This window comes from Amblyraja radiata, chromosome 22, assembly GCF_010909765.2.
Source record: "Amblyraja radiata isolate CabotCenter1 chromosome 22, sAmbRad1.1.pri, whole genome shotgun sequence".
Taxonomy (NCBI): Eukaryota; Metazoa; Chordata; class Chondrichthyes; order Rajiformes; family Rajidae; genus Amblyraja; species Amblyraja radiata.
In genome coordinates this window covers 15668548-15692923 of record NC_045977.1, presented here as the reverse complement: position 1 = coordinate 15692923, position 24376 = coordinate 15668548, and the positions used below count along the sequence as shown (strand labels likewise).

Below are 24376 nucleotides of genomic sequence, written 5' to 3'. Positions count from 1 at the left end.
GTACATATGACAATAAAATGCCATTGAAATTGAATAATTGAATCCAGCAATTCAGTTTAGGGTTAAAAATCTGTCTGAAATTAAATATCGTCACTTTATAGAACAGCGCGGAAACAGGCCCTTCGGCCCACCGAGTCCGCGCCGACCACACTTGCACTATCCGACACAACAGGGACAATTTACAATCTTTACCAATGTTAGGAATATGGGTTTAAATCTCTGCCGAACAGAGAGCAGTTGAGGGGTTTCGTATTAAATAACAAATAAATATTTTGTAAGTGTGTGGAAAGGATCTGCAGACACAAAGTGCTGTCTGACTGGGTCAAAACCATGATCACAATGTGAATGGTGGTGCTGGCTCCAAGGGCCGAATGGCCTCCTCCTGCATCTATTTTCTAAAAATATCTAACCTGAGGGTGTATAATCGGGGTGACAGGCAAAAGGAACAAACGAGACCTGAGGGGAGATAATCTTTGTTTCAGGGTGAGTGGTCAGGGTGTGGAATGCATTGGCATGAGGGGAGTAGTGGAGGCAACCAAATTGTCCCTAGTGTGGGTGGTCGGTGCCGACTCGGTGGGCCGAAGGGCCTGTTTCCGCGTTGTATCTCTAAACTAAACTAAACTAAGTCCAAATAAGTCCTTCTGTGCTGCAATTATCCAGTCACATGGAGAGACTGTGCATGGGGAAAGCCAGTGGCGAGGATAGATGATCTATGGTGTCATTCTGTCACTGACACAACACAGGCGGAGCGCTGATCCCTTTAACAGACTGTTGACAGTCGTTATTGAAAAGCAACAGAAGTCTCATGGAGCGTGTAGGAAGGAACTGCGGATGCTGGTTTATAACCGAAGGTAGACACAAAATGCTGGAGTAACTCAGCGCAGCATCTCTGGAGAGAAGGAATAGGTGACGTTCCAGGTCGAAACCCTTCTTCAGACTGAGGAGAGGGAAACGAGAGGTATGAAAAGGCACACAGAAATAAATGAATGCAAGGTATGCAAGAGGACAAACCAAAAGCCAGCAATGATGCTCAAGGAAACGTGGAGCCCACAATGGTCCATTGTTGGCTGCGGAGAAGGTGATAACGAGTAGATACAAACAGTGAAACTCAGCAGGACATCAGTGACACGAGTCTCAAAATGTGTTCCTTGCTGTCATCAATGGTCAGGGACTTTGTATCTCCACTTTACATCGGCAATGCCCACTGTCCAAAACATCTCTTGGCAGGTCTAGTTTAGTTTAGTTTGGAGATACTGCATGGAATCAGGCCCTTCAGCCCATTGAGTCCATGCTGACCAGCAATCACCCGTTCACACTAGTTCTATCCTACACGCTGGGGACAATTTATAATTTCCAGAAGCCAATTAATGTACAAACCTACACGTCTTTGGAGTGTGGGAAGAAACTGGAGCACCTGGAGAAAACCCACGAGGTGACAGGGAGAACGTGCAAACTCCACACAGACAGCACCCGTACTCAGGATTAAACCTGGGTCTCTGGCGCTGTAAGGCAGTAACTCTACCGCTGCACCACTGTGCTGCCCAACTGCAGGATGGTGAACGTCCTTGGTGAAAGTTTATTTTTATGCTTGGGAACCAGTTAGCAGCAGGTACCTCTAGGATCAGTGCTGGGACCCTTTGCGCTTGTTATGTAGAATATAGAACAAGGAACAGTACAGCGTGAGAACAGGCCCTTCAGCCCACAATGTCTGTGCTGACCATCCATTATCTACCTGCACATGATCCCTATCCTTCCATTGCCTGCGTAACCATATGCCTATCTAAAAGCCTCTTAAATACCACTAATGCATCTGCCTCCACTGCCACCCATGGGGATATGTTTCAGGCACTCACCACCCTGTGTAATAAAAGATGCCCCATACATCATCTTTAAACTTTGATTTTTCCATTCTAGGAACAAGGTTCTGACAGTCTATCTATGCCTCTGAAAATTGTATATATATAAACAAATTGGATGCAAAGGGAAGGGGCATGGTTAGTAAGATGCAGATTGGTGGCCTAGATAGGAGCTATTTGGACAATCACTTGAATTGTCATTGCTTTGAAAGCAATTGACCAAGTAATGGTGAATGAGATTGATATGGATTACACTTACGCTCCATGGCCTTTCTCTTATTTCACCCCTGCCACCAGGAAGAAGGTACAGGAGCCTGAAAACTAACGTCCAGGTTCAGGAGCAGCTTCTTCCCTACAACCATCAGGTTATTAAACACTACAACCTCCAAATAGCCTCCAAACTATGTAGACTTGTGGGCATTGGTTTTGACTGCACTATTATTGTTTGTTTATTTGTGTGTTAAACAACAAAAAAGGTTCCTGATATATATATATACACACACACACACACACACACACACACACACACACACACACACACACACACACACACACACACACACACACACACACACACACACACACACACATAATATATACAAATATACAAACACGCATACACACAATGTTGTGTTGCTGTAAGAATTCCATTGTTCCGTGCGGGACATATGACAATAAAATACTCTTGACTCCCACCCCCCCAACCCCTCCCTATTGAGTCACCCCTCCCCCTGGACTGTCCCACATCCCCCCCCATGAGTGAGTCTCACCCCCACTGCTATTGTTTCACCCCCGCCCCTCCCCCAAGTGAGTCACACCCTCTCCCCTCCCTTCCCCAGAGTGTCTTCCCCCCGCCCCCCACTGACACCCAAGTGGCTCCCCTCACCCTCCAAGTGTCTGTCTGCCACCTCTCTCTAGTGCTCCCTGTAACCTTCAGTGTGTGTCTGTGCATTGGAACCCCTCGTCTGATGTTACGACTTCTGGCAGTAAATACACATGTTGTTAGCGTCAAAAAAAGAACAGTGCATTCAAATTCATATCCCTTTCTTTTGAAATAGAGATGGGTTAAGCTGTCCACTCAATCCTCCAGCTATGTGAATGAATATCATGCAGAAAGCAATGTTAGGTTCAGTGCAGGGAGATATGAAGCAAAGGGCAGATCCGCAGGAGATTGAGATAATCAGTTCACTTCAGTTTTGGAACTTCTCCAGGACCCACTCGACATCAACATGCATTTTCAAATATGTAGAACTCGTGCCAAATATTAATGAGTTGGGAAAGCATTTACCAGCATCAAATATAATCCATTATCTGGAATCTAGTTTAGTTAAGTTTAGTGACACAGCTGGCGTCCTGGTGCCGTCGCAACAACCGGGAGCTCAATGCTCTTAAGACAGTGGAATTGATTGCGGACTTTAAGAGAGCCTCCCCTCACCCCACTCACCATCAACAACACCACAGTCACATCTGTGGAGTCTTTTGAGTTCCTGGGAACCATCATCTTCAAGGACCTTAAATGGGGAGCCACCATCGACTCCACAGTCAAAAAGGCACAACAGAGGATGTACTTCCTGCGGCAGCTGAGGAAGCACAATCTGCCCCAGGCAATGATGGTCCAATTCTATACGGCCATCGTAGAGTCTGTCCTCGCCTTCTCCATCATGGTCTGGTTTGGCTCAGCCACCAAGCACGACATCCGGAGGCTGCAGCGAATCGTCCGATCAGCTGAGAAGGTTATTGGCTGCAACCTTCCCCTCATTGACGAACTGTACACTGCAAGGGCCAGGAAGCGAGCGGGCAAGATCATCTCTGACCCCTCTCACCCTGGCCACAAACTCTTTGAATCACTTCCCTCTGGAAGGCGACTCCGGACTGTCAAAGCTGCCACAGCCAGACATAAAAACAGCTTTTTTCCACGAGTAGTAGCTCTACTCAATAACCAAAAATCTGTAGCCTACTTTTGCTCTGGTATTTTATTTCATTCACATGTTTAATCGATAATGTTCATTATTAATGTTTAATGTTTTATGTGTCATTCTTAATTATCACTGTATGTCATGTCACTTGCGAGCGGAGCACCAAAGCAAATTCCTTGTATGTGAATACTTGGCCAATAAACTTATTCAATTTCAATTTCAATTTTAAATTTCAATTCAGGGGTAGAGTGCGGAAGCAGGCCCTTCAGCCCACCTACAAACCTGCACGTATTTGGAGTGTGGGAGGAAACCCGGAGAAAACTCACAGTCACAGGGAGAATGTGCAAACTCCGTACAGACAGCACCTGTTGGAGCAACAAGCTGACAAGAAAGATATTCCATGAGTTCAGGTCGTGATGGCCATAACCAGATATGTCGCCCCTTTATCACTTTCACAGTGGATAACACTCCTGTCCCTGAAGCACTCTGCTTGAATTCCCATTCCAGAGCGGTGAAAGGGGAAGGAGAAGGGGAAAAGGAGATATGAGTTGGCATCCAGATAGGGCACTGGGAAAAGAGGGAGATGGTGAGGGGTGTTGTAGGAATTCTAATGTGGGAATGCCAAATGTCCTCCATCTCTTAATGAAGCAGAGGCATTCGTGTGTCTTGTATCAATGTCGTTGGTCCACAAACGATTATTGGTAATATTAATGCCACGTGGATAGCTGGTGTTCTGAGGGTACGGGAGATGGGTCGGCTCCTAGGGAATGCCCAGGAGCCTGCCCGGGTGAAGATGTCGGAACCTCTGGTCCTTGTTTACCGAGACCAAGCTATGTGTGCAGGATTGTCAGCTGTTCCAATAAACTGGGACAAAGCCTCTGTGTGACCTCCTGACCAAGGTGGGCTGGCTCTGTTTGTGCAGCTGCCCCTTGTGAAGTATTAATAGACCCGATTAAACCATCATTGTTGTGATGGCATCCCAGCCATCTGTGTGTCATCCGTTCATACCTCCAGCTATGTGATTGACTCGAAGAGTTGGGTTATCCGTTACAAAGGCCGTTGAGGTGCCAAAGCAGGCGGGAGTTGCTGCCTTACAGCGCCAGACACCCGGGCTCAATCCTGACTATGGATGTACCGAGTTGTACGTTCTCCCCGTGACCACGTGGGTTTTCTCCGGGTGCTCCCTTTTCCTCACGCACTGCAAAGATTGGCTTCTGTAAATTGTAAATTGTCCCCAGTATGTGGCATAACGCTAGTGTATTGGGTGATCGCTGTTCGGCGCAGACACGGTGGGCCGAAGGGCCTGTTTCCGTGCTGTATCTCTAAAGTCTTAAAGTAAAGTTTAAAGAGGAGTTCTTGCTCACAAATGAACCATCTGTCTCAGTCGCTTGTCAATGAGGTTGACCCGCTGATCGGCCGTAGAAGTCCCAATGAGGTTGCGTTCGGCCGCACCACCCGGCCTAGGCGCCACTTTCTTGTGGGTCCTCCGGGGGTGGGGGCGATCTCGTAATTTTCACCGGATTAAAGAGATGCCGGGCCACCAGTTGCTGGAAAATCGGTGTTGGGCCTGTATTTAATTTTCATAACATAATCATCCATTTGCACAGTGCCCTTTAGCAAATTGAAATCTTCCCAAGAAGACTTACAGCAGAACCGGGTTCGATCCTGACTATGGGTGCTGTCTGTACGGAGTTTGTACGTTCTCCCTGTGACTGTGTGAGTTTTCTCCTCCCACTTTGCAAAGACATACAGGTTTGTAGGATTCTTGGAAGGAATTGCAGAGGGTGGTTTAAACCGGGGTAAGACACAAAAAGCTGGAGAAACTCAGCGTCACAGGCTGATGAAGGGTTCCACCTATTCCTTTTCTCCAGAGATGCTGTCTGACCCACTGAGCTACTCCAGCTTTTTGTGTCTATCTCAGGTTTGTAGGTTAATTGGTTCAATTAAAAAAATGGTGAAATTGTCCCGGACGTAGAGGTTAGTATTAGTGTGCGGGGTGATCGCTGGTCAGCGTGGACTCAGTGGGCCGAAGGACGTGTTTCCGCGCTGTAGTTTTAAAACTAAATCCCTAAAACTAAAACGTTGTTTTTCACAGGGTTGGTGGAGGAAGCAGAAGTCATGTCTCGCCAAGTCCTTGACTCCAGCACTGGTGGCGTCTACACGGATACGCTCGGCTTTGTTGCTATGGATTCCAATGTTCCGGGACTCTCCAAGGTCATCCTTCAGAAATTAAATATGCAAAATTACAGCGACTACAGGTAACAAGACCCTCGCAAGGATCTCACACCTTGCGGGTTCATTTTCTTGGTTCTTCTTGGTTTCTTGGTCCTCCAAAATATTCCAAATGGAATTTAAACTGGAGATGGTATTTTGGGACAATGCTGCTGATAAGGTCACCTTTCCTTAACCTGTTGACGTTGAGAATTTAGAGATACAGCGCGGAAATGGCCCACCAAGACCAAGCCGTCCAGCGATCACTAGTGCAGGGGTGGGGAACCTTCGGCCTTCTAGGCCATTAAGGCCTTCTAGGCTTTTTGAATGAATCCAAATTTTATTGAACAAATCCTTTTATTTTTATTAATATGTTTTTGTTCGTCTTTTATTATTTTAATTTTAATCTTAAAATGAAGGTATTTAAAATATCAAAGAGTAAAAGAAGATTCAACGAAATAATCCTCCCCGACTGCCGGCCACAATTGAAACATTAGTAAATCATGAGGGTTATGTTAACAAAATAATGTACATTTTGAAGTATATCTGATCTTGGATGTGGCCTTATAAGATTACAGCTAACTTGATGCGGCATTCCAACATGAAAAGGTTCCCCACCCCATACACTAGCACTATCCTACACACTATGGACAACTTACAATTTACAGAAGGCAATTGACCTACAAACTTGTACGTCTTTGGAGTGTTGGAGGAAACCAGAACACCTGGAGAAAACTCACGCAGTGACATGGAGAACGTACAAACTCCGTACAGACAGCACCCATAATCAGGATCGAACCCGGTTCTCAGGCGCTGTGAGGCAGCAACAGTACCGCTGCACAACTGTGCCACCCGACTTTGTTCATTCATTGGATATGGATATTGCCAACGAGTCTCAGTATTTGTTCAGTTTCAGTTTAGTTTATTGTCACGTGTACCAAGGTACAGTGAAAGGCTTTTTTGTTCCATGCCATCCAGTCAGCATGATTCCAAGGTAGACAAAAGTGCTGGAGAAACTCAGCGGGTGCAGCAGCATCTATGGAGCGAAGGAAATAGGCAACGTTTCGGGCCGAAACGTTGCCTATTTCCTTCGCTCCATAGATGCTGCTGCACCCGCTGACTTTCTCCAGCACTTTTGTCTACCTTCGATTTTCCAGCATCCGCAGTTCCTTCTTAAACAGCATGATTCCAATCAAGCCGTCCACAGTGTACAGATACAGGATAAAAACCTACAAACCCACAAGTTTCTTTGGAATATGGGAGGAAACCGGAGCGTCTGGAGGAAACCCACGTGGTCACAGGGAAAACGTGCAAACTCCGTACAGACAGCACCCGTAGTCAGGATTGAACCCGGGTCTCTGGCGCGGTGAGGCAGCAACTCTACCGCTGCACCACCGTGCCGTCAACCATGTATAGCAGACTGCTGCTTCTCCAGAGATACTGCCAGCACCGCTGAGTTCCTCCAGCACTCTGTGCCTATCTTTTGCCGCTGTCTTTGCTGTTTGTTGGTCCTCCGTCGCAATAGGACTGGGGAGAAGTTGCTACTGATTGTTGTCTGTGATTGGGTGGCTGCAGGGCGGCGTTGGAGGGAAGGAAATCGGCCACAGATTTTGGAATCCGTACTTACCAGGAGATGTTTCAGAGGATGGAGGATACCTACAAGTTCTGTGCAGAGTGCAAGAAGCTTCCGGACGCTCTACTGGGCCAAAGAGGTCTTCAACGTTGCAAAAGGTAAGGAACAATGGTTGAAGTGATCTATTGAGCAGCTCTGCTGTAGGGTGACCCATGGATTCTGTCTTGAACATTGGTCTTGAATGGGTCTTGGCTTTGTTCAGGACTATCAAGGATCCCTTCTTCAATCTGATTATAGTGGGGGGGGGGGGGGAGAAAGCTCCTCACTGTCCGACGCCCCCCCTCACTCTCTGATGTCCCCCCTCACTCTCTGATGTCCCCCCTCACTCTCTGATGTCCCCCCTCACTCTCTGATGTCCCCCCTCACTCTCTGATGTCCCCCCTCACTCTCTGATGTCCCCCCTCACTCTCTGATGTCCCCCCTCACTCTCTGATGTCCCCCCTCACTGTCCGACGTCCCCCCTCACTCTCTGAAGGTCCTCCTCGATCGGCCGCTGGGTCGGTCCTTGTCTCTTGTTCTCGGCAGTCACTTTGTCAGCTGGTCTTGTCCTTGCCCATGGCAGATGACGGCCGAGACCGGTCACTTGTTCGGCTCTACGCTGGCAGCCTGTTCCGTTCCAGTGCCGCTGCACGGCACTCACCGGGAACTACCTTCAGCACCAGCAAAAGTGTTGAAGGGTGCAAGCTTCTAGTTACAAAAGTTACAAAACTTACCTTCAGTGGTGCTGCAGTTCTGCCACTGGCCGTGTGCGCGACTTTGGCGCCTTTGAGGGGGGGGAGCGGGGTTAAAATGCGTTTTTTCTCCTGCCTGTCCTGGACATATTTTCTCGGGCTGCTAGCTAATGCTGAAGAATTGTTCCGACTGCCGTTCCGTGAATTTTTTTTTAAATCGCGTGACAATTTCAGCGCTGGAGTAAAATAAATATCCGCTTCTAATGCCGTCAACGCCGACAACGGGACGGATCTCCCGTACGAGACAAATAAAGGTAAGCAGTCTATTTTACATATAAACTTGCTTCTTAGGATTACCTTAATCCAAATTTTACGTTGCGAAAAGGTGATTTAGGCCCCATACGAACAGGCAGTTTTTTTCCTGCCGATATGGGGTTTGAATTCACCGCAAACCGCAACGTTCCATTCGATCGCGTTCCACAAAATCTCACTCGCAAGTTGATTAAAATGTCCATTAATTTACGGGAATTAAACACTAAATTCCTTCCATTTGGCCTATAAATTCATGACAATGAGATTTAAAAATCATGTTCTATTGTGAATTCTTGTGTGAATGATATTTGGACACTTAGGCTATTTAAAAATGTTAATCTTTTCTTAAGAAATGGATAGATGTTTAGATCTAGTAATTGAATTTGGATTTAGCTCCAATTAGGTAACTAACTAATTATATGCTTTAATTTCAGGTCATCCAAGTAAGATTGTTTCATATTTGTTTCAGAATGCTTCAATCTATAATAACTGAACATTTATTTCAGTTCTCTTAATTTTTAAGAAAGTTATGAACTTTTGACTGTCCTTGATCACAGCTTTTGTGTTAAGTCAATGGAAAAGCAATAGGGAACAAGATGCTAATTTCCGAGTATGAAAATGGCAATAACCTTTTTAATACTGAAGATATGAAAGTGAATTAGGTGTCAAATTAAACTTTGTTTTATAACCATATAACCATATAACAATTACAGCACGGAAACAGGCCATCTCGGCCCTTCTAGTCCGTGCCAAACACATATTCTCCCCTAGTCCCATCTACCTGCACTCAGACCCATAACCCTCCATACCTTTCCCGTCCATATAACTATCCAATTTATTTTTAAATGATAAAATCGGACCTGCCTCCACCACCTTCACTGGAAGCTCATTCCACACAGCCACCACTCTCTGAGAAAAGAAGTTCCCCCTCATGTTACCCCTAAACTTCTGTCCCTTAATTCTCAAGTCATGTCCTCTTGTTTGAATCTTCCCTACTCTCAGTGGGAAAAGCTTATCCACGTCAACTCTGTCTATCCCTCTCATCATTTTAAAGAGCTCTATCAAGTCCCCCCTTAACCTTCTGCGCTCCAAAGAATAAAGACCTGTGTTTTATCTGATGGGATAAATTGCAGACTTGATTTTTAAAATCTCAAACTTTTGTGACATTGCTACTTCTAGCTGCATGTGTGTTAGCCAGGTTGAGAATATTATCTGCACCTTGGGAACACGGATCAGCCAGCCTGTATAACGCGCTGAATGCTCAGTGTTAAGTGACTGCTTGATAATCCTTCAATGTCCACGAGGAATTGCAACTGATGTTGGTGGCGGTTTGCATCGACAGGTGCCAGAATGTCTACTACTGTGGGAAGGAATGTCAACGATTGAGCTGGCCCCTGCACAAGAAGTTCTGCAAGAAACTAAAATGGGCTGCGGTGGACAGGCTGCTGGAGTGGCTGGTGTTCACAGGTACTGAGTGCTCAGTCCAACACCGATAGTGTTCTCAACACCAACAGCGGTGGGTGACTTTCACCCAACTTATTTATTGTTGGTTTAGTTAAGAGATACAGCGCAGAAACGGGCCCTTCGGCCCACCGAGTCCGTGCTGACCAGCGGTCACCCCGCGCACTAGCACCACCCCACACACTAAGGACAATTTACAATTCTTTATTGAAGCCAATTAACAACCTGTAGGAGTCTTTGGAGTGTAGGAGGAAACCGAGGCACCTGGAGAAAACCCACGCAGTCACAAGGAGAACGGACAAACTCTGTACAGACAGCACCCGTTGTCAGGATCGAACCCGGGTCTCTGGTGCAGGTTTGTAGGATCATGAGTTCGTAAGTGATCGGAGCAGAATTAGACCATTTGGCCCATTAATTCTGCTCCGCCATTGAATCATTATACTGATCTATCTTTCCCTCTTAACTACTTGCTCCTGCCGTTTCCCCATAAGCCGTGATACCCGTATTAATCAAGAATCAATCTGTCTCTGCCTGAAAAATATCCATTGACGGCATCAACAGGTTAATTGGCTTCTGTAAATAGTAAATTGCCCCTAGTGTGTTGGCAAGTGCTAGTGTACGGGGTGATGTCTGGTCGGTGCGGGCACAGTGGGCCGAAGGGCCTGTTTCCGCGCTGTATTTCTAAAACTAAAACAGACCATTCTATATCATCAGAAAAAATAAACTCCTCAATATTATTGGTGTTTCACACTTTCACGATGTCACAACATAGCCAGGCTTTAAGCCAAGTGTTCCATGCTGCGTTTGCCTAGCAACAGCTGTCTTGAGCAACCCATATGGGGACTCTGTTCTGTCTGATTCTATGACCTTATTGAACTTTGTTTAGTTTAGAGATACAGCGCGGAAACAGGCCCATCGACCCATCGAGTCCGCGCTGACCAGCGATCCCCGCACATTCTACACACACTAGGGCTAATTTTAACATTTTAACATAGCCAACTAACCTACAAACCTGTTCTTCATCGTCTGCCTCCCAGATGACATCCCCTTCGCCACCAAAGACTGGACGAAGGCTGTGGCTGAGGTGAAAGGCTGGGATGACTGGTTCTTGATGCAGGGGGACCTCGATGCCAAGTTGATGTCTGTTTTGAGCTGCAAGCACATGGACATCCTGTGGGCGAATGCTGGGAAACTCAAGCCTGGACACGGCGAGCTCTTGGAATCCATCAAACGGGTGACCTCTGACTTCCAAGCCAGGCCGGTGACCATTGGATTTGCTCTTCACAGCTTTGGCATCAACCCGTTAGAAAAGCCCCTCACCATCCACGTCATTGGGGCCTCTCATACGGAGACCCTCAACGCCCGGTCTAAAGACTACGACGAGCTTGCTCACATGTTCCCCAACAACGAGGGCATGGAGGTGGTTATGATTGGGCCTGAGGTGGTGCAAGGTCCCAATATCAGGCCTCCCTTGCAGACGTTTGCGGGCAGGAGACGGGTGTACCTGAGTGGATGGAAGGGTCTGTACCACGTGTACTGGGAGACCATGGTGGAGTCGGAGCGAGCTGCCCGGCCACACTTGGTGATAGGATTTCACCCAGGTAAGCTCAACCTTCGTCCATGGAAACATGATCCAGTCTTTGAGTCGAAGATATCAGCTGTTACAGGGAATAGACACAAAAAGGTCAATTAACTCAGCGGTTCATCAAGCATCTCTGGAGAAAAGGAACAGGTGAAGTTTCAGGTCGAGACCATTCATCAGATAGGGATTGGTGAGTGCTGAAGATGGATCTCAACCTGATCTCCTGAACCTTCATCCCGATTGTATTGGTGAGATGGGAGCGTGGGCAGGGTGGTGTTGGCCTTTGATGACATTAGCTGCCTGCTTGAGGCATCATTTCCTGCAGATCCTTTCAAGTAGTTGGATTTAGTAGGTCACACTACTCAGAAGGCTATTGTGTTCAGTTTTGGGCACCATGTTACAGGAAAGGTGTTGTCAATTGCAGAGAAGGTTTGCGAGGATGTTGCCAGGACTTGAGGGCCTGAACTGTAGGAAAGGTTGTGCAGGCTAGGACTCTATTCCCTGAAGCGCAGGAAGATGAGGGGTGATCTTATAAATATGTATAAAATCATGAGAGGATTAGATCGGGTAGATGCACAGAATCTCTTGCCCCAGAGTAGGGGAATCGAGAACCAGAGGACATCGGTTTAAGGTGAGGGGGGAAAGATTTAATAGGAACCGGAAGGGAAACTTTATTACACAAAGGGCAGTGGGTGGATGGAACGAACTGCCGGAGCAGGTAGTTGAGGCAGGTATTATCGCAAGGTTTAAGAAACATTTAGACAGGTACATGGGTAGGACAGGTTTAGAGGGATATGGACCAAATGCAGGCAGGTGGGACTAGTGCAGATGGGGCATGTTGGTCGATGTGGGAAAGTTGGGCCAAAGGATATACAACAAGGAAACTGGCCCTTCTGCCCACCAGGTCCAGGCCCACTATCAAGCATCTTATTCTCCCCACATTCCCATTAACAGATTCTAACTCTCACCTGCACTCCAGGGACTACTTACAGTGGCCAGTGAGTTTGCCGAACTGAATGTCTTTGGGACGTGGGAGGAAACTGGAGGACATGGTAGATACCCACACGGCCACAGGGAGAACGTGCAAACTCCACATAGGCAACAGCCGACGTCAGGGTTAAAGCAGGGTGGCTGGGGTTGTGAGGCAGCGTTATGATGTGCCGCAAGGTGCTGCGTTTGTAGTTGAGTTCAGGCACTGTAGAGTTAGACAATAGACAATAGGTGCAGGAGTAGGCCATTTGGCCCTTCGAGCCAGCACCGCCATTCAATGTGATCATGGCTGATCATCCACAATCAGTACCCCGTTCCTGCCTTCTCCCCATATCCCCTGACTCCGCTATTTTTAAGAACCCTATCTAGCTCTCTCCTTGCACTGTGAGGAAGCTATTCATCAAAAACTCGTCCTGTTCTCCATCAGCTGCCTGCGTTACTCCACCAGTAGGAACTGTGGGACTAGCGAAGCTGCTGCCTCGTGCCAGAAAACTATTTCTATCTCGGGGGAAACACAATCCAGTCTTTGAGTGGAAGATATCAGCTGTTACAGGGAATAGACACAAAAAGGTCAGCGGGTCAGCAAGCATCTCTGGAGAAAAGGAATAGGTGAAGTTTCAGGTCGAGACCATTCATCAGATAGGAATTGAGACCGGCTTGTCTTGCAATGCAGACACTCATTTCACAATTATGTATGTTTTTTACGAATCAAAAGTGACAGAAAATGCCTTCCAATAGAGTCATCGTGTCACACAGTACGGAAACAAGCCCTTGGGCCCAGCTTGCCCATGCTGACCAAACTGTCCCATCCAATACCAGTCCCACCTGCCCGCATTTGGCCCATATTCCTCAAAACCTTTTCTATCCATGTACTGTACCTGTCCAAATGTATTTTAAATGTTATTATAGTTTCTGCCTCAACTACCTCCTCCGGCAGCTCGTTCCATATACCCAGCTCCCTCTGTGTGAAAAAGTTACCCTTAGATTCAATCTAGTAAATCCTTAGATTCAATCTCATCCCCCTAGTAAACCTATCTGCTCTTACCATAAACATATGTTCTCTGGGTTTTGATTCCCCTACTCTGGGTAAAAGACTCATTTACCCAGTCTATTCTGACCTTTCTGTCCTGGGCCTTCTCCACTGTCAGAGGCCCAGCGCAAATTGGAGGAACAGCACCTCATATTTCACTTGGGTACCTTACATCCCAGTGGTATAAACATTGACTTCTCTAACTTCATGTAACCCTTGCTTTCCCTCTCTCTCCATCCCCCCCCCCCATTTCCTAGTTCTCCAACCAATCTGACTGTCCCCCCGATTAGATTGTATGCTTCGATGTCACCATCTCCGAGCTAACAATGATCTATTTTACATTTTCCTTGATCCCCATCCCCTTTGGTGTCTCACAAGATTTCACACCTTACCCTTCCTTATCTCTGTGCCTCTCTTTCCCCTGACTCACTCTGAAGAAGGGTCTTGACCCAAAATCACACTCATATCTTCTATCCAGAGATGCTTCCTGTCCCGCTGAGTTATTCCAGCATTTTGTGCCTATCTTGATTGTTATGAGGGCAGATGATTGAGTAGGCTGGGTCTCTATTCCTTGGAGCGCAGGAGGATGAGGGGTGATCTTATAGAGGTGTATAAAATCATGAGAGGAATAGATTGTGTAGATGCACAGAGTCTCTTCCCTAGAGTAGGGGAATCGAGGACCAGAGGACATAGGTTCAGGTGAAGGGGAAAAGATTTAATAGGAATCTGAGGGGTAACTTTTTCACACAAAGGGTGGTGGGTGTATGGAACAAACTGCCAGAGGTAGTTGAGGCTGGGACTATCCCAACGTTTAAGAAACAGTTAGACAAGTACATGGGTAGCATAGGTTTGGAGGGATATGGACTAAGCGCAGGCAGGTGGGACCAGTTTAGCTGGGACATGTTGGCCGGTGTGGGTAAGTTGGGTTGAAGGGCCTGTTTCCACACTGTATCACTCTGTGACTCGATAATAATAATAATAATAATAATAACTTTATTTATAAAGCACTTTAAACAACTACAGTTGCCACAAAGTGCTGTACATGAGAACTCATGAACAAAAAGCTATTACAAACAATTAAAAACCATTAAAAACCGTAAAACGAAGGACTATAAAAACACACTAAAAATTAAAAGACATTAAAAGCACTAAAAACAGGAGCAATGCCTCAGCCAGTGTCGAAAGCCAAAGAATAAAAATGTGTTTTTAGGGAGGATTTGAAGATGGACAGTGAGGGGGCCTGTCTGATGTGCAGCGGCAAGGTGTTCCAGAGTGCCGGAGCAGCAACAGAAAAGGCTCTATCCCCTCTGAGCTTCCGCTTAGACCTTGGTACCTCAAGGAGCAGCTGATCAGCTGACCTGAGGCACCGGGCAGGAGCATATAGGTGGAGCAGCTCAGAGAGGTAAGGCGGGGCGAGCCCATTCAACGATTTAAAAACAAATAAAAGAATTTTGAAATGAACTCGAAAGTGCACTGGGAGCCGGTGTAGGGAGGCCAAAATTGGCGTAATGTGCTCCCTCTTTCGAGTTCCAGTCAAAAGGCGAGCGGCAGCATTTTGAACAAGCTGGAGACGAGCCAATGAAGCTCGTGCGACTCCAGAGTAGAGTGCGTTACAGTAATCCAGCCTAGATGTAATAAAGGCATGGATTACTGTTTCAAAATGCTCCCGCTCGATGAGTCTATGATCAAAAGGCCAGGCTGTGGCCACTCTTCACTGACGGCTCACATGGGGTGCTCAGAGTGCTCTGACGTACTGTATCTCCCGTGTGCAATGTTCAACCAGGAAAGAAGAAGTACCTTTGCCATTTCAACGTCACCATTAGTTTAGTTTGTTATGGTCACATGTACCGAGCTGCCGTGAAAAACTTTTTTGTTGCGTGCCATCGAGACAGCGGAAAGACCTTGACATGATTACAATCAAGCCGTCCATAGTGTACAGATACAGGATAAAGGGAATAACGTTTAGTGCAAGATAATGCCCAGAAAAGTCTGATTAAAGATAGTCCGCTGAGGTGGATAGTAGGTCAGGACCATGGTTTAGTTGGGGATGGGATGGTTCAGTTGCCTGATAACAGCTGGGAAGAAACTGTCCCTGAATCTGGAGGTGTGCGTTTTCACACTTCTGTACCTCGTGCCTGATGGGAGGGGGGAGATGAGGGTTGAGACCGCGGTGCTCACTTTGATGTCAGCATTCTCTCCCCCTCCTGTCTGTGGTGGGTCTCATATCTGCAACCTTCTGACTCGGGTAGCAGTAATCCCGGGCAACCCCTTCTCCCTGGATCCCCTGTGGAAATGTATCTTGAGGGAGATTCTTTTTGCAAGTAATTGAGCTCATGTTCGTGCCCCAGGCTTGTAAAAGGCTGGAGCAGATGGCGACTCTTCTAGCTTTACAAGTGATAACATGCACATGCATAGCACAGAGCAATTAATGCCACTGAAGTGACAGGCCTTGAATTACTGATGTTCCCAATTATCCAGCCTGTTCCCAGGGCCTTACCAACTCGCACAGACTGATCTATCAACATTAATGATGAGGCCGTTTCAAAATAGTTGGCATAATTCCAGGACGCTGTGCCTAAAGTGCAAGTTCCATTGATAACATTGCCAAATGGCAAAAAGGAATTTGCAAACTAAATCTGAGCAAGCCTCTTGTAACATGTAGGTTGGAACTACAGATGTTGGTTTAAACCGGAGACTGACACAAAAAGCTGGAGTAACTCAGCGAGCGGCTCAGGCAGCATCTCTGGAGAAAAGGAATAGGTGACGTTTCGGATCGAGAAAGTCTAAAGAAGGGTCTGGACCTGAAACGTCACCTATTCCATTCCTCCAGAGATGCTGCCTGAGCCGCTCGCTAAGTTACTCCAGCTTTTTGTGTCAGTCTCCAAGCGTTTGTAACTACAGGACCACCATGGATTTTCTGGCAACTGCTGGTCTGGCACCTCCTTTAATCCAGACAAAATTTTAGGGGTGCGCTTGAAATCCCGTTCCTGAAAATGTGGCACCAAGACCAGGTGAGGGGGTCAATCTCGGCCGAATTTGCCCCCCTGTGGCCGGGGGTCTGGAACTCTGGCCTGGCTAGAGTCTGCTGATCCGTTCCCATTGCCAACTTCCAAGGCTGACTTTGTGGGCCAGGTATCTCCCCTCCCCCCCCCCCCCCCCCCCCCCCCGAGGCCCGTGACCTCTGTTGGTCTGGCAAAACAGATCATACAGCAAGGCTCTGGGACCACGGGGTTCTGGGAATTCAATGGCGGACTTGTATTACAACGAGGCCCAACATAAACAACGCCTCATCTTCCTTCTGAGCAAATTGCATCTCTCCAGGTTGAATAATGATTTCTCCAATTTTATCTCCCTCTCTTTCTGCCTGTATAACAAGTGGACATTTCGTAGATCATAAGACACAGGGGCAGAATTAGGCCATTAGACACATCAACTCTGCTCCACCATCCGATCGTGGCTGATCTATTTTTCCCCTCTCAACCCCATTCTCCTGCCTTCTCCCCGTAACCTTTGACACCCTTACTAATCAAAAAATATCAATCGCCACTTAAAAAATATTTTTTGAATTGGACTCCACGGCCATGGACACCACAGATTCACCACCCTCTGGCAAAATAAATCTCTCCTCATCTCCATTCGAAAGGGACATCCTATTATTCTGAGGCCGTGCCCTCTGTTTCTAGACTCTCCCACTAGTGGAAACATCCTCTCCACATCCACTCCGTCCAGGCCTTTCATTATTTAGTAGGTTTCAATAGGATCTGCCCTCATCTTTCTAAAGTCCAGCGAGTACAGGCCCAGAGCCATCAAACGCTCCTCATACATTAACCCAATCATTCCCATTATCCAGAACCGATCATCGTGTGAGCTCTAGTTTTGCACAATGTCCTACAGACTCACTATTTACAACACATCACACAGACAAGCTTCACGTGCTGGTATACGCCCCCCATGAAGCCATTTGGACACACCCTATTAGAGATATTGCCTTTTCCTACCCATTCCTCCCGCCGCCTTCTCTCCGACTGAGAACTATATTTTTTCTCCTTGATTCTGACTCTGCATAAACCTGGCTCTTTGACTGAACTTTCATCTCCCGCCCTAATATCAACCCCTCTGTGATAATCTTCCAATATCACTGTCCTCATTTTTTTTAGATGGTAGAGGCCAGAAAGTTGGGAGATTATATCAGAGGAATTGGCGATATTTATTTAGGTTTATATTGTCCCGTGTACCGAGGTACAGTGGCAATCTTGGTATTGCCTGCTAAGCAAACAGATCTGATAATACTATATATGATTACAATCAAGTCAGTCTATTTGGCATATTGTTTCTGAACTTGGCTGGGGGATGTGTTTTATCTCCAAAGTGGGAGCTGGGCTTGGCTCCCTCTGCCTTAGCTTATAGCCCCACCAACTTTAGCTGTTGGAGAACGTGCTGAAAAGCCCAAAAGGGGTCAAAACCCCAGCCAGGATTAGCCTGTCATCAGGCCAGGGGTGTGGGAGATATGTTGTCCTGCAGGGGAATGCTATGATCCAGTAGTGGCGGTAAGTCTTTGTGAGCTGACAAGTCCCGGCACTAATAACCAGGCTCATATAGGCAAGTTCAAGTTCATGGGTGTAAATATCACCAGCAATTTGTCCCAGACCAGCCACATGGAAGCTACGGCCAAGAAAACCCAACAATCGTCATCGCAACTTCTACAGATGTGCCATAGAAAACCTTTTATCGGGAGAAGCCGCTTCGGGCCAGTGATGTGCAGGTGACGTTTGCTCACTCACAGCAAAGATGTGGCTTCTGTCAGTTGTAAGTTGCTGCCTGGCCTCAGCCCGGTAGAGGTCAGCGCACCACGGCATCTCCCTTGTTGGTGGGTTTGATTATCAAGTCGGGGTTGTTGCAGAGTGAGCGGAGGACCACAACCCCCACCCTTGCCGTGTGTTCACCATCCCCTCTGATCTCCCCCTTTCTGATACGCAACAGTCTGTCCTCAGCAGAGGCCTCACCTTTGTTCCCCTCCGCCCCCACCTCAATGAGTTTCGGATCCGCCACGATAAAGAGCTCTTCTTCCGTCGCCTCTGTGCCTTTTTCTATGGGAAGGAGTCCTCACCATCCAGTGATGACCCCTTCTCCCGTCTCCCCCAGACCCCCTCCTCTTGGATTCCGGGATGGCCCTCTACCTTTTTTAGACCTTTTCATTTCCAACTGCCGGTGGGACATCAACTGCCTCAACTTTTCCGCTCCCCTTACTTACTCTAACTTCTCCCCCCCTGAGCCTACAGCCCCTCCGCTCACTCTGCAGTAACCCCGACTGGGTAATCGAACCCGCCGACAAGGGCGGCTCCGTGGTAGTATGGCACACTGACCTCTACCGTGCTGAGGCCAGGCGACAACTCTCAGACACCTCCTCCTACTTATCTTTGGACCATGACCCCACAGACGAGCACCAGACCTTAACATCACACACTATTTCTGATTTCATTACTTCCAGCTCTCTGCCCTCTAAAGTCTTCAACCTTATCGTTCCCCAGCCCCGCAGGGCCCGATATTATCTTCTCCCCAAAATCCATAAACAGAACAGTCCTGGCAGACCCATTGTTTCTTCTTGTTCATGTCCCAACAAATTAATTTCCACATACCTCGACTCCATCCTATCCCCCCTGGTCCAATCCTTCGCTACCTATGTCCAAGACACCTCACATGCTCTTCGTCTCTTCAACGACTTCCGTTTTCCATAGCTATCTACACTGCACCTCTTCCCACCCTGCTTCCTGTAAAGACTATCCCCTATTCCCAATTCCTCCTTTAATCCCGCATTTGGACGCAGGACGTGGTTTTCGATACTAGATCATCGGATCATTCAGATCATTCTCTAGGGAATGGGGATTCCCCTCTTTCATTACAGATGAGGCTCTCACTAGGGTCTCCTCGATATCCCACAGCTCCGCTCTTCCTGCCCCTCCCCCCATTCGTAACAAGGACCTTGTCCTCACCTTCCACCCCATCAGCCGTCGCATACAGCATATAATCCTCCAACATTTTCACCACCTCCAACGGGATCCCACCACTGGCCACATCTTCCCATCTCCACCCCTTTCTACTTTCCGCAGAGACCGTTCCCTCTGCATCTCCCTGGTCAACTCGTCCCTTCCCACCCAAACCACCCCCTCTCCAGGTAAGAGTGCCTGAACATATGGAGAAGGGTCTGGATCAGAAACGACACAAATCCCTCCAGCACCTCATATTTCGCTTGGGTAGCTTACACCCCAGCGGTATGAACATTGACTTCTCTAACTTCAAAGAGCCCTTGCTTTCCCTCTCTCTCCATCCCCTCCCCCTTCCCAGTTCTCCCACCAGTCTTACTGTCTCCGACTTAACTCTATCTCTGTCCCGCCCACTCCTCTGACATCAGTCTGAAGAAGGGTCTCGACCCGAAATGTCGCCCTTTCCTTCTCTCCAGAGATGCTGCCTGTCCCGCTGAGTAACTCCAGCATTTTGTGTCTACCTTCGATTTAAACCAGCATCTGCAGTTCTTTGCCACACATGATATTTTGCTTTCTATTATTAGTATTGTGCATACTCTTGTTTTCTACCATGTTAAAAATTTCAGATAAAGGAGGAATGAACTGCTACATCATGGCATCTACATTGAGTATGTCCAGACCGCATAGCTTATCATCAACAGAACACTTCTCTTGCTTTAGCTCAGCCGGAATACTTTCTTTCAAATAATTAGCCTTGCTTTAATATGTTTTAGGCACACAGTGCTGGAGTAACTCAGCGGGTCAGGCAGCATCTCTGGAGAACATGGATAGGTGACGATTCGGGTTGGGACCCTTCTTCAGACTGATTGCTGATTGTGAGGGGGGGGGGGGGGAATAACACTGGGGGAGAGGAAGGGCAGGACAAAGCCTGGGGGGAGGCGATAATCAGATACAGGCAAAGGGAGGTTTCTGATAGGCAGATGGCTGGAACAACGGCTTGAGATTAACACCGCAGAACTGACACAAAAGGATTGTGAAGCCAGAGGAAGGAATGTAATGCCAGGACTTGTGCTTCTTTTTGAGTAACTCTTGTACAATCGTACAATCTTCATAGAATATGGAAAAACGTAGCGCAGTACAGCACAGGAACAGGCCCTTCGGCCCACAATGTCTGTGCTGAACATGATGCCCAGTTAAACTAACCTCATCTGCCTGCATCTGATCCATATCACTCCATTCCCTGCATATCCACCTGCTTATCGAAAAGCTCTTAAATGCCTCTCTGCCTCTACCACCACCCCTGTCACCAACTACAGAGCGGTCCTGACCTCCCATCTATTTCATTGAAGACCTTTAAACTATCTTTAATCAGACTTTACTGGACTTTATCATGCACTAAATGTATTTCCTTTTATCCTGTATCTGTATACCGTGGACAGCTTGATTGTCCGCAAGAAATGCAACACCTGTCCCTTCACCTCCCCCCTCGACTCCATTCAAGCCCGCAAGAAATGCAACACCTGTCCCTTCACCTCCCCCTCGACTCCATTCAAGGACCCAAGCAGTTGTTCCAGGTGCGACAAAGGTTCACCTGCATCTCCTCCAACCTCATCTACTGCATCCGCTGCTCTAGATGTCAGCTGATTTACATCGGGGAGACTAAGCGGAGGTTGGGCGATCGTTTCGCCGAACACCTCCGCTCAGTCCGCAATAACCAACCTGACCTGCCGGTGGCTCAGCACTTCAACTCCCCCTCCCATTCCCAATCCGACCTCTCTGTCCTGGGTCTCCTCCATTGCCAGAGTGAGCAACAGCGGAAATTGGAGGAACAGCACCTCATATTCCACTTGGGGACCTTGCGTCCGGATGGCATTAACATTGAATTCTCCCAATTTTGCTAGCCCTTGCTGTCTCCTCCCCTTCCTTAACCCTCTAGCTGTCTCCTCCCACCCTCCCATCCGCCGGCCCTCGGGCTCCTCCTCCTCCCCTTTTTACTTCCTTCTCCCCCCCCACCCCCCATCAGTCTGAAGAAGGGTTTCGGCCCGAAACGTCGCCTATTTCCTTCGCTCCATAGATGCTGCTGCACCCGCTGAGTTTCTCCAGCAATTTTGTGTACCTTTGATTGTTAGTTAGTTAGTTCAGTTTATTGTCAGCTGCAGTGAAAAGCTTTTGTCAACGGGAGCAGTCAACGGAAAGACAACGCATGATTATAATTGGGCCACCCACAGATACATGATAAAGGGAATAATGTGAATAAATCCAAAGTGCAAGATAAAGCCAGTAAAGTCTGATCAACGATAGTCCGAGGTTCTCCAATGAGGTAGATAGTAGTTCAGGACTGCTCTCTAGTTGTGGTAGGATGGCTCAGTTGCCTGATAACAGCAGGGAAGAAACTGTCCCTGAATCTGGAGGTGTGAGTTTTTACACTTCTATATCTCTCGCCTGATGGGAGAGGGAGCAAACTACCGTACACTAACACTATTGCACACACTAGGGACAATTTACATTGAAAACCCACACGGTCACAGGGAGAACGTATGATACAGACAGCACCCAAAGTCAGGATCAAACTCGGGTCTCTGGTGCTGTAAGGCAGCAACTCTACCGCTGCACCACTGTCCAGGTGTGGCACCATCCACAAAATACCAACTGCAGCCTCTCACTCTAGCAGCACCTCCCAAATCCACACTCAAGCACCAAGAACAAGGACAGCAAGAGTACGACCACTAGAGGGCGGAGCATCACACTCCTCTTCCTCCAAACCACAAACCCAACTGATTGGGAAAGGTAGCGCCAACAACTGTTCCTTCATCATTTTTTTGGGAACTAACCTGCAAACAACCCTTCTTTCCCCTTCACCTTCTCTTCCCTGTGCCCCACCTGGATTGCCACTCATTTCTCCCGCCCCCTGACCCCTTCCACTATTCTTTCTTCTTTTCTTCTGACTTTACAATTTGCCTCACAGCACCAGAGACCCGAGTTCGATCCTGACTACGGCTGCTGTCTGTATGGAGTTTGCACGTTCTCCCTGTGACCGCAAGGAGTTTTCTCCGGTTTTCTCCCACATTCCAAAGATGTGGGGTATTGTGGGTTCATTGGCCTCTGTAAATTGCCTCTAGTGTGTAGGATGCGGTACTGGGATAACATAGAACTAGTGTACGGGTGATCGATGGTCGGCAAATACTCGCTGGGCCGAAGGGCCTGTTTCCACTCTGTATCTCTAAACTAAAATAGGATCTCTGGCCTTTGTCCAATCATCTGTCAATGGAAACCCCACTCACGCATATCCATATTTGCCAGGCTTTGTCCCGCCCCATCTCTCTTCCAACTTTCTCCCCCCCCCCCCACCCCACCCCCGCCTCCACACACCACAATCAGTCTGAAAAAGGGTCTCAACCTGAAAAGTCTTCTATCTATGTTCTCCAGAGATGCTGCCAGACCCCCTCAATAATGGCTCTCCGAAGAAGGGCTTCCTACTCGAAATGTCACCTAGCCATCTCCTCCATCTACATTGTCTCCATTTACACTTCACACTGCCTCAGAACAGCCATCAGCCACATCAAGGACAATTCTCAACCCAGTCATTCCCTCTTGTCCTCTCTTCTCCCCTCTCCCATCAGGCAAGAGGTTCAAAAGTGTGAAAATGAGTCCCTCCAGATCCAGGTAGACAAAATTGCTGGAGAAACTCAGCGAGTGAGGCAGCATCTATGGAGCGAAGGAAATAGGTGATGTTTCGGGTCGAGACCCTTCTTCAGACTGATGGGGGAGGGGGGAGGGGGGGGGGGGGGGGGGGAAGAAGAAAGGAAGAGGCGGAGACAGTGGGCTGTGGGAGAGCTGGGAAGGGGAGGGGGGAAAGAAGGAGAAAGCAGGGACTACCTGAAATTGGAGGTCAATGTTCATACCGCTGGGGTGTAAACTACCCAAGCGAAATATGAGGTGCTGCTCCTCCAATTTACAGTAGGCCTCACTCTGGCCATGGAGGAGGCCCAGAACAGAAAGGTCAGATTCGGAATGGGAGGTGGAGTTGAAGTGTTGAGCCACCGGGAGATCAGGTTGGTTATTGCGAACCGAGCGGAGATGTTGGGCGAAGCGATCGCCAAGCCTACGCTTGGGCTCACCGATGTAGATCAGCTGACACCTAGAGCAGCGGATGCAATAGATGAGGTTGGAGGAGGTGCAGGTGAACCTCTGCCGCACCTGGAAAGACTGCTTGGGTCCTTGGATGGAGTCGAGGGGGAGGCAAAGCGACAAGTGTAGCATTTCCTGCGGTTGCAAGGGAAAGTACCAGGAGAGGGGGTGGTTTGGATGGGAAAGGACGAATTGACCAGGGAGTTACGGAGGCAGTCTCTGCGGAAAGCCATCTCCTCCCCTTTCGGCTTTCCGCAGAGACCGCTCCCTCCGTCTACCTTCGATTTTCCAGCATCTGCAGTTCCTTCTTAAACCCTCCAGATGCAGGGACAGTTTCTTCCCAGCTGTTATCAGGCAACTGAACCATCCTATTACCAACCAGGAGTCACCAGCTACCTCATTGGAGACCCTCGGACTATCTTTTATCAGACTCAACTGCACTTCACCTTGCAGTAAATATTATTCCCTTATCTGTATACTGTGTACAGCCTGGTGAATCTGTGGAATTCATTGCTACAGATGGCTGTGGAGATCAAGTCAGTAGGTATTTTTAAAGCAGAGATTGACAGGTTCTTGAATAGAAAGGGTGTTAAAGGTTATGGGGA

At 47.8% G+C, this 24376-nt stretch overlaps 1 protein-coding gene across 1 annotated transcript in view; it reads left to right on the top strand.

The window, feature by feature from the left end:
* The window catches only part of mss51 (MSS51 mitochondrial translational activator), a 28432-nt gene that overhangs the window by 745 nt on the left and 3311 nt on the right, over positions 1-24376 (top strand). The window contains exons 2-5 of the mRNA XM_033040467.1: positions 5868-6030; positions 7559-7714; positions 9942-10066; positions 11098-11661. Of these exons, the coding sequence (XP_032896358.1) occupies positions 5891-6030; positions 7559-7714; positions 9942-10066; positions 11098-11661 (985 nt within the window). The 5' untranslated portion in view covers positions 5868-5890. The remainder of the gene's footprint in view (positions 1-5867; positions 6031-7558; positions 7715-9941; positions 10067-11097; positions 11662-24376) is intronic.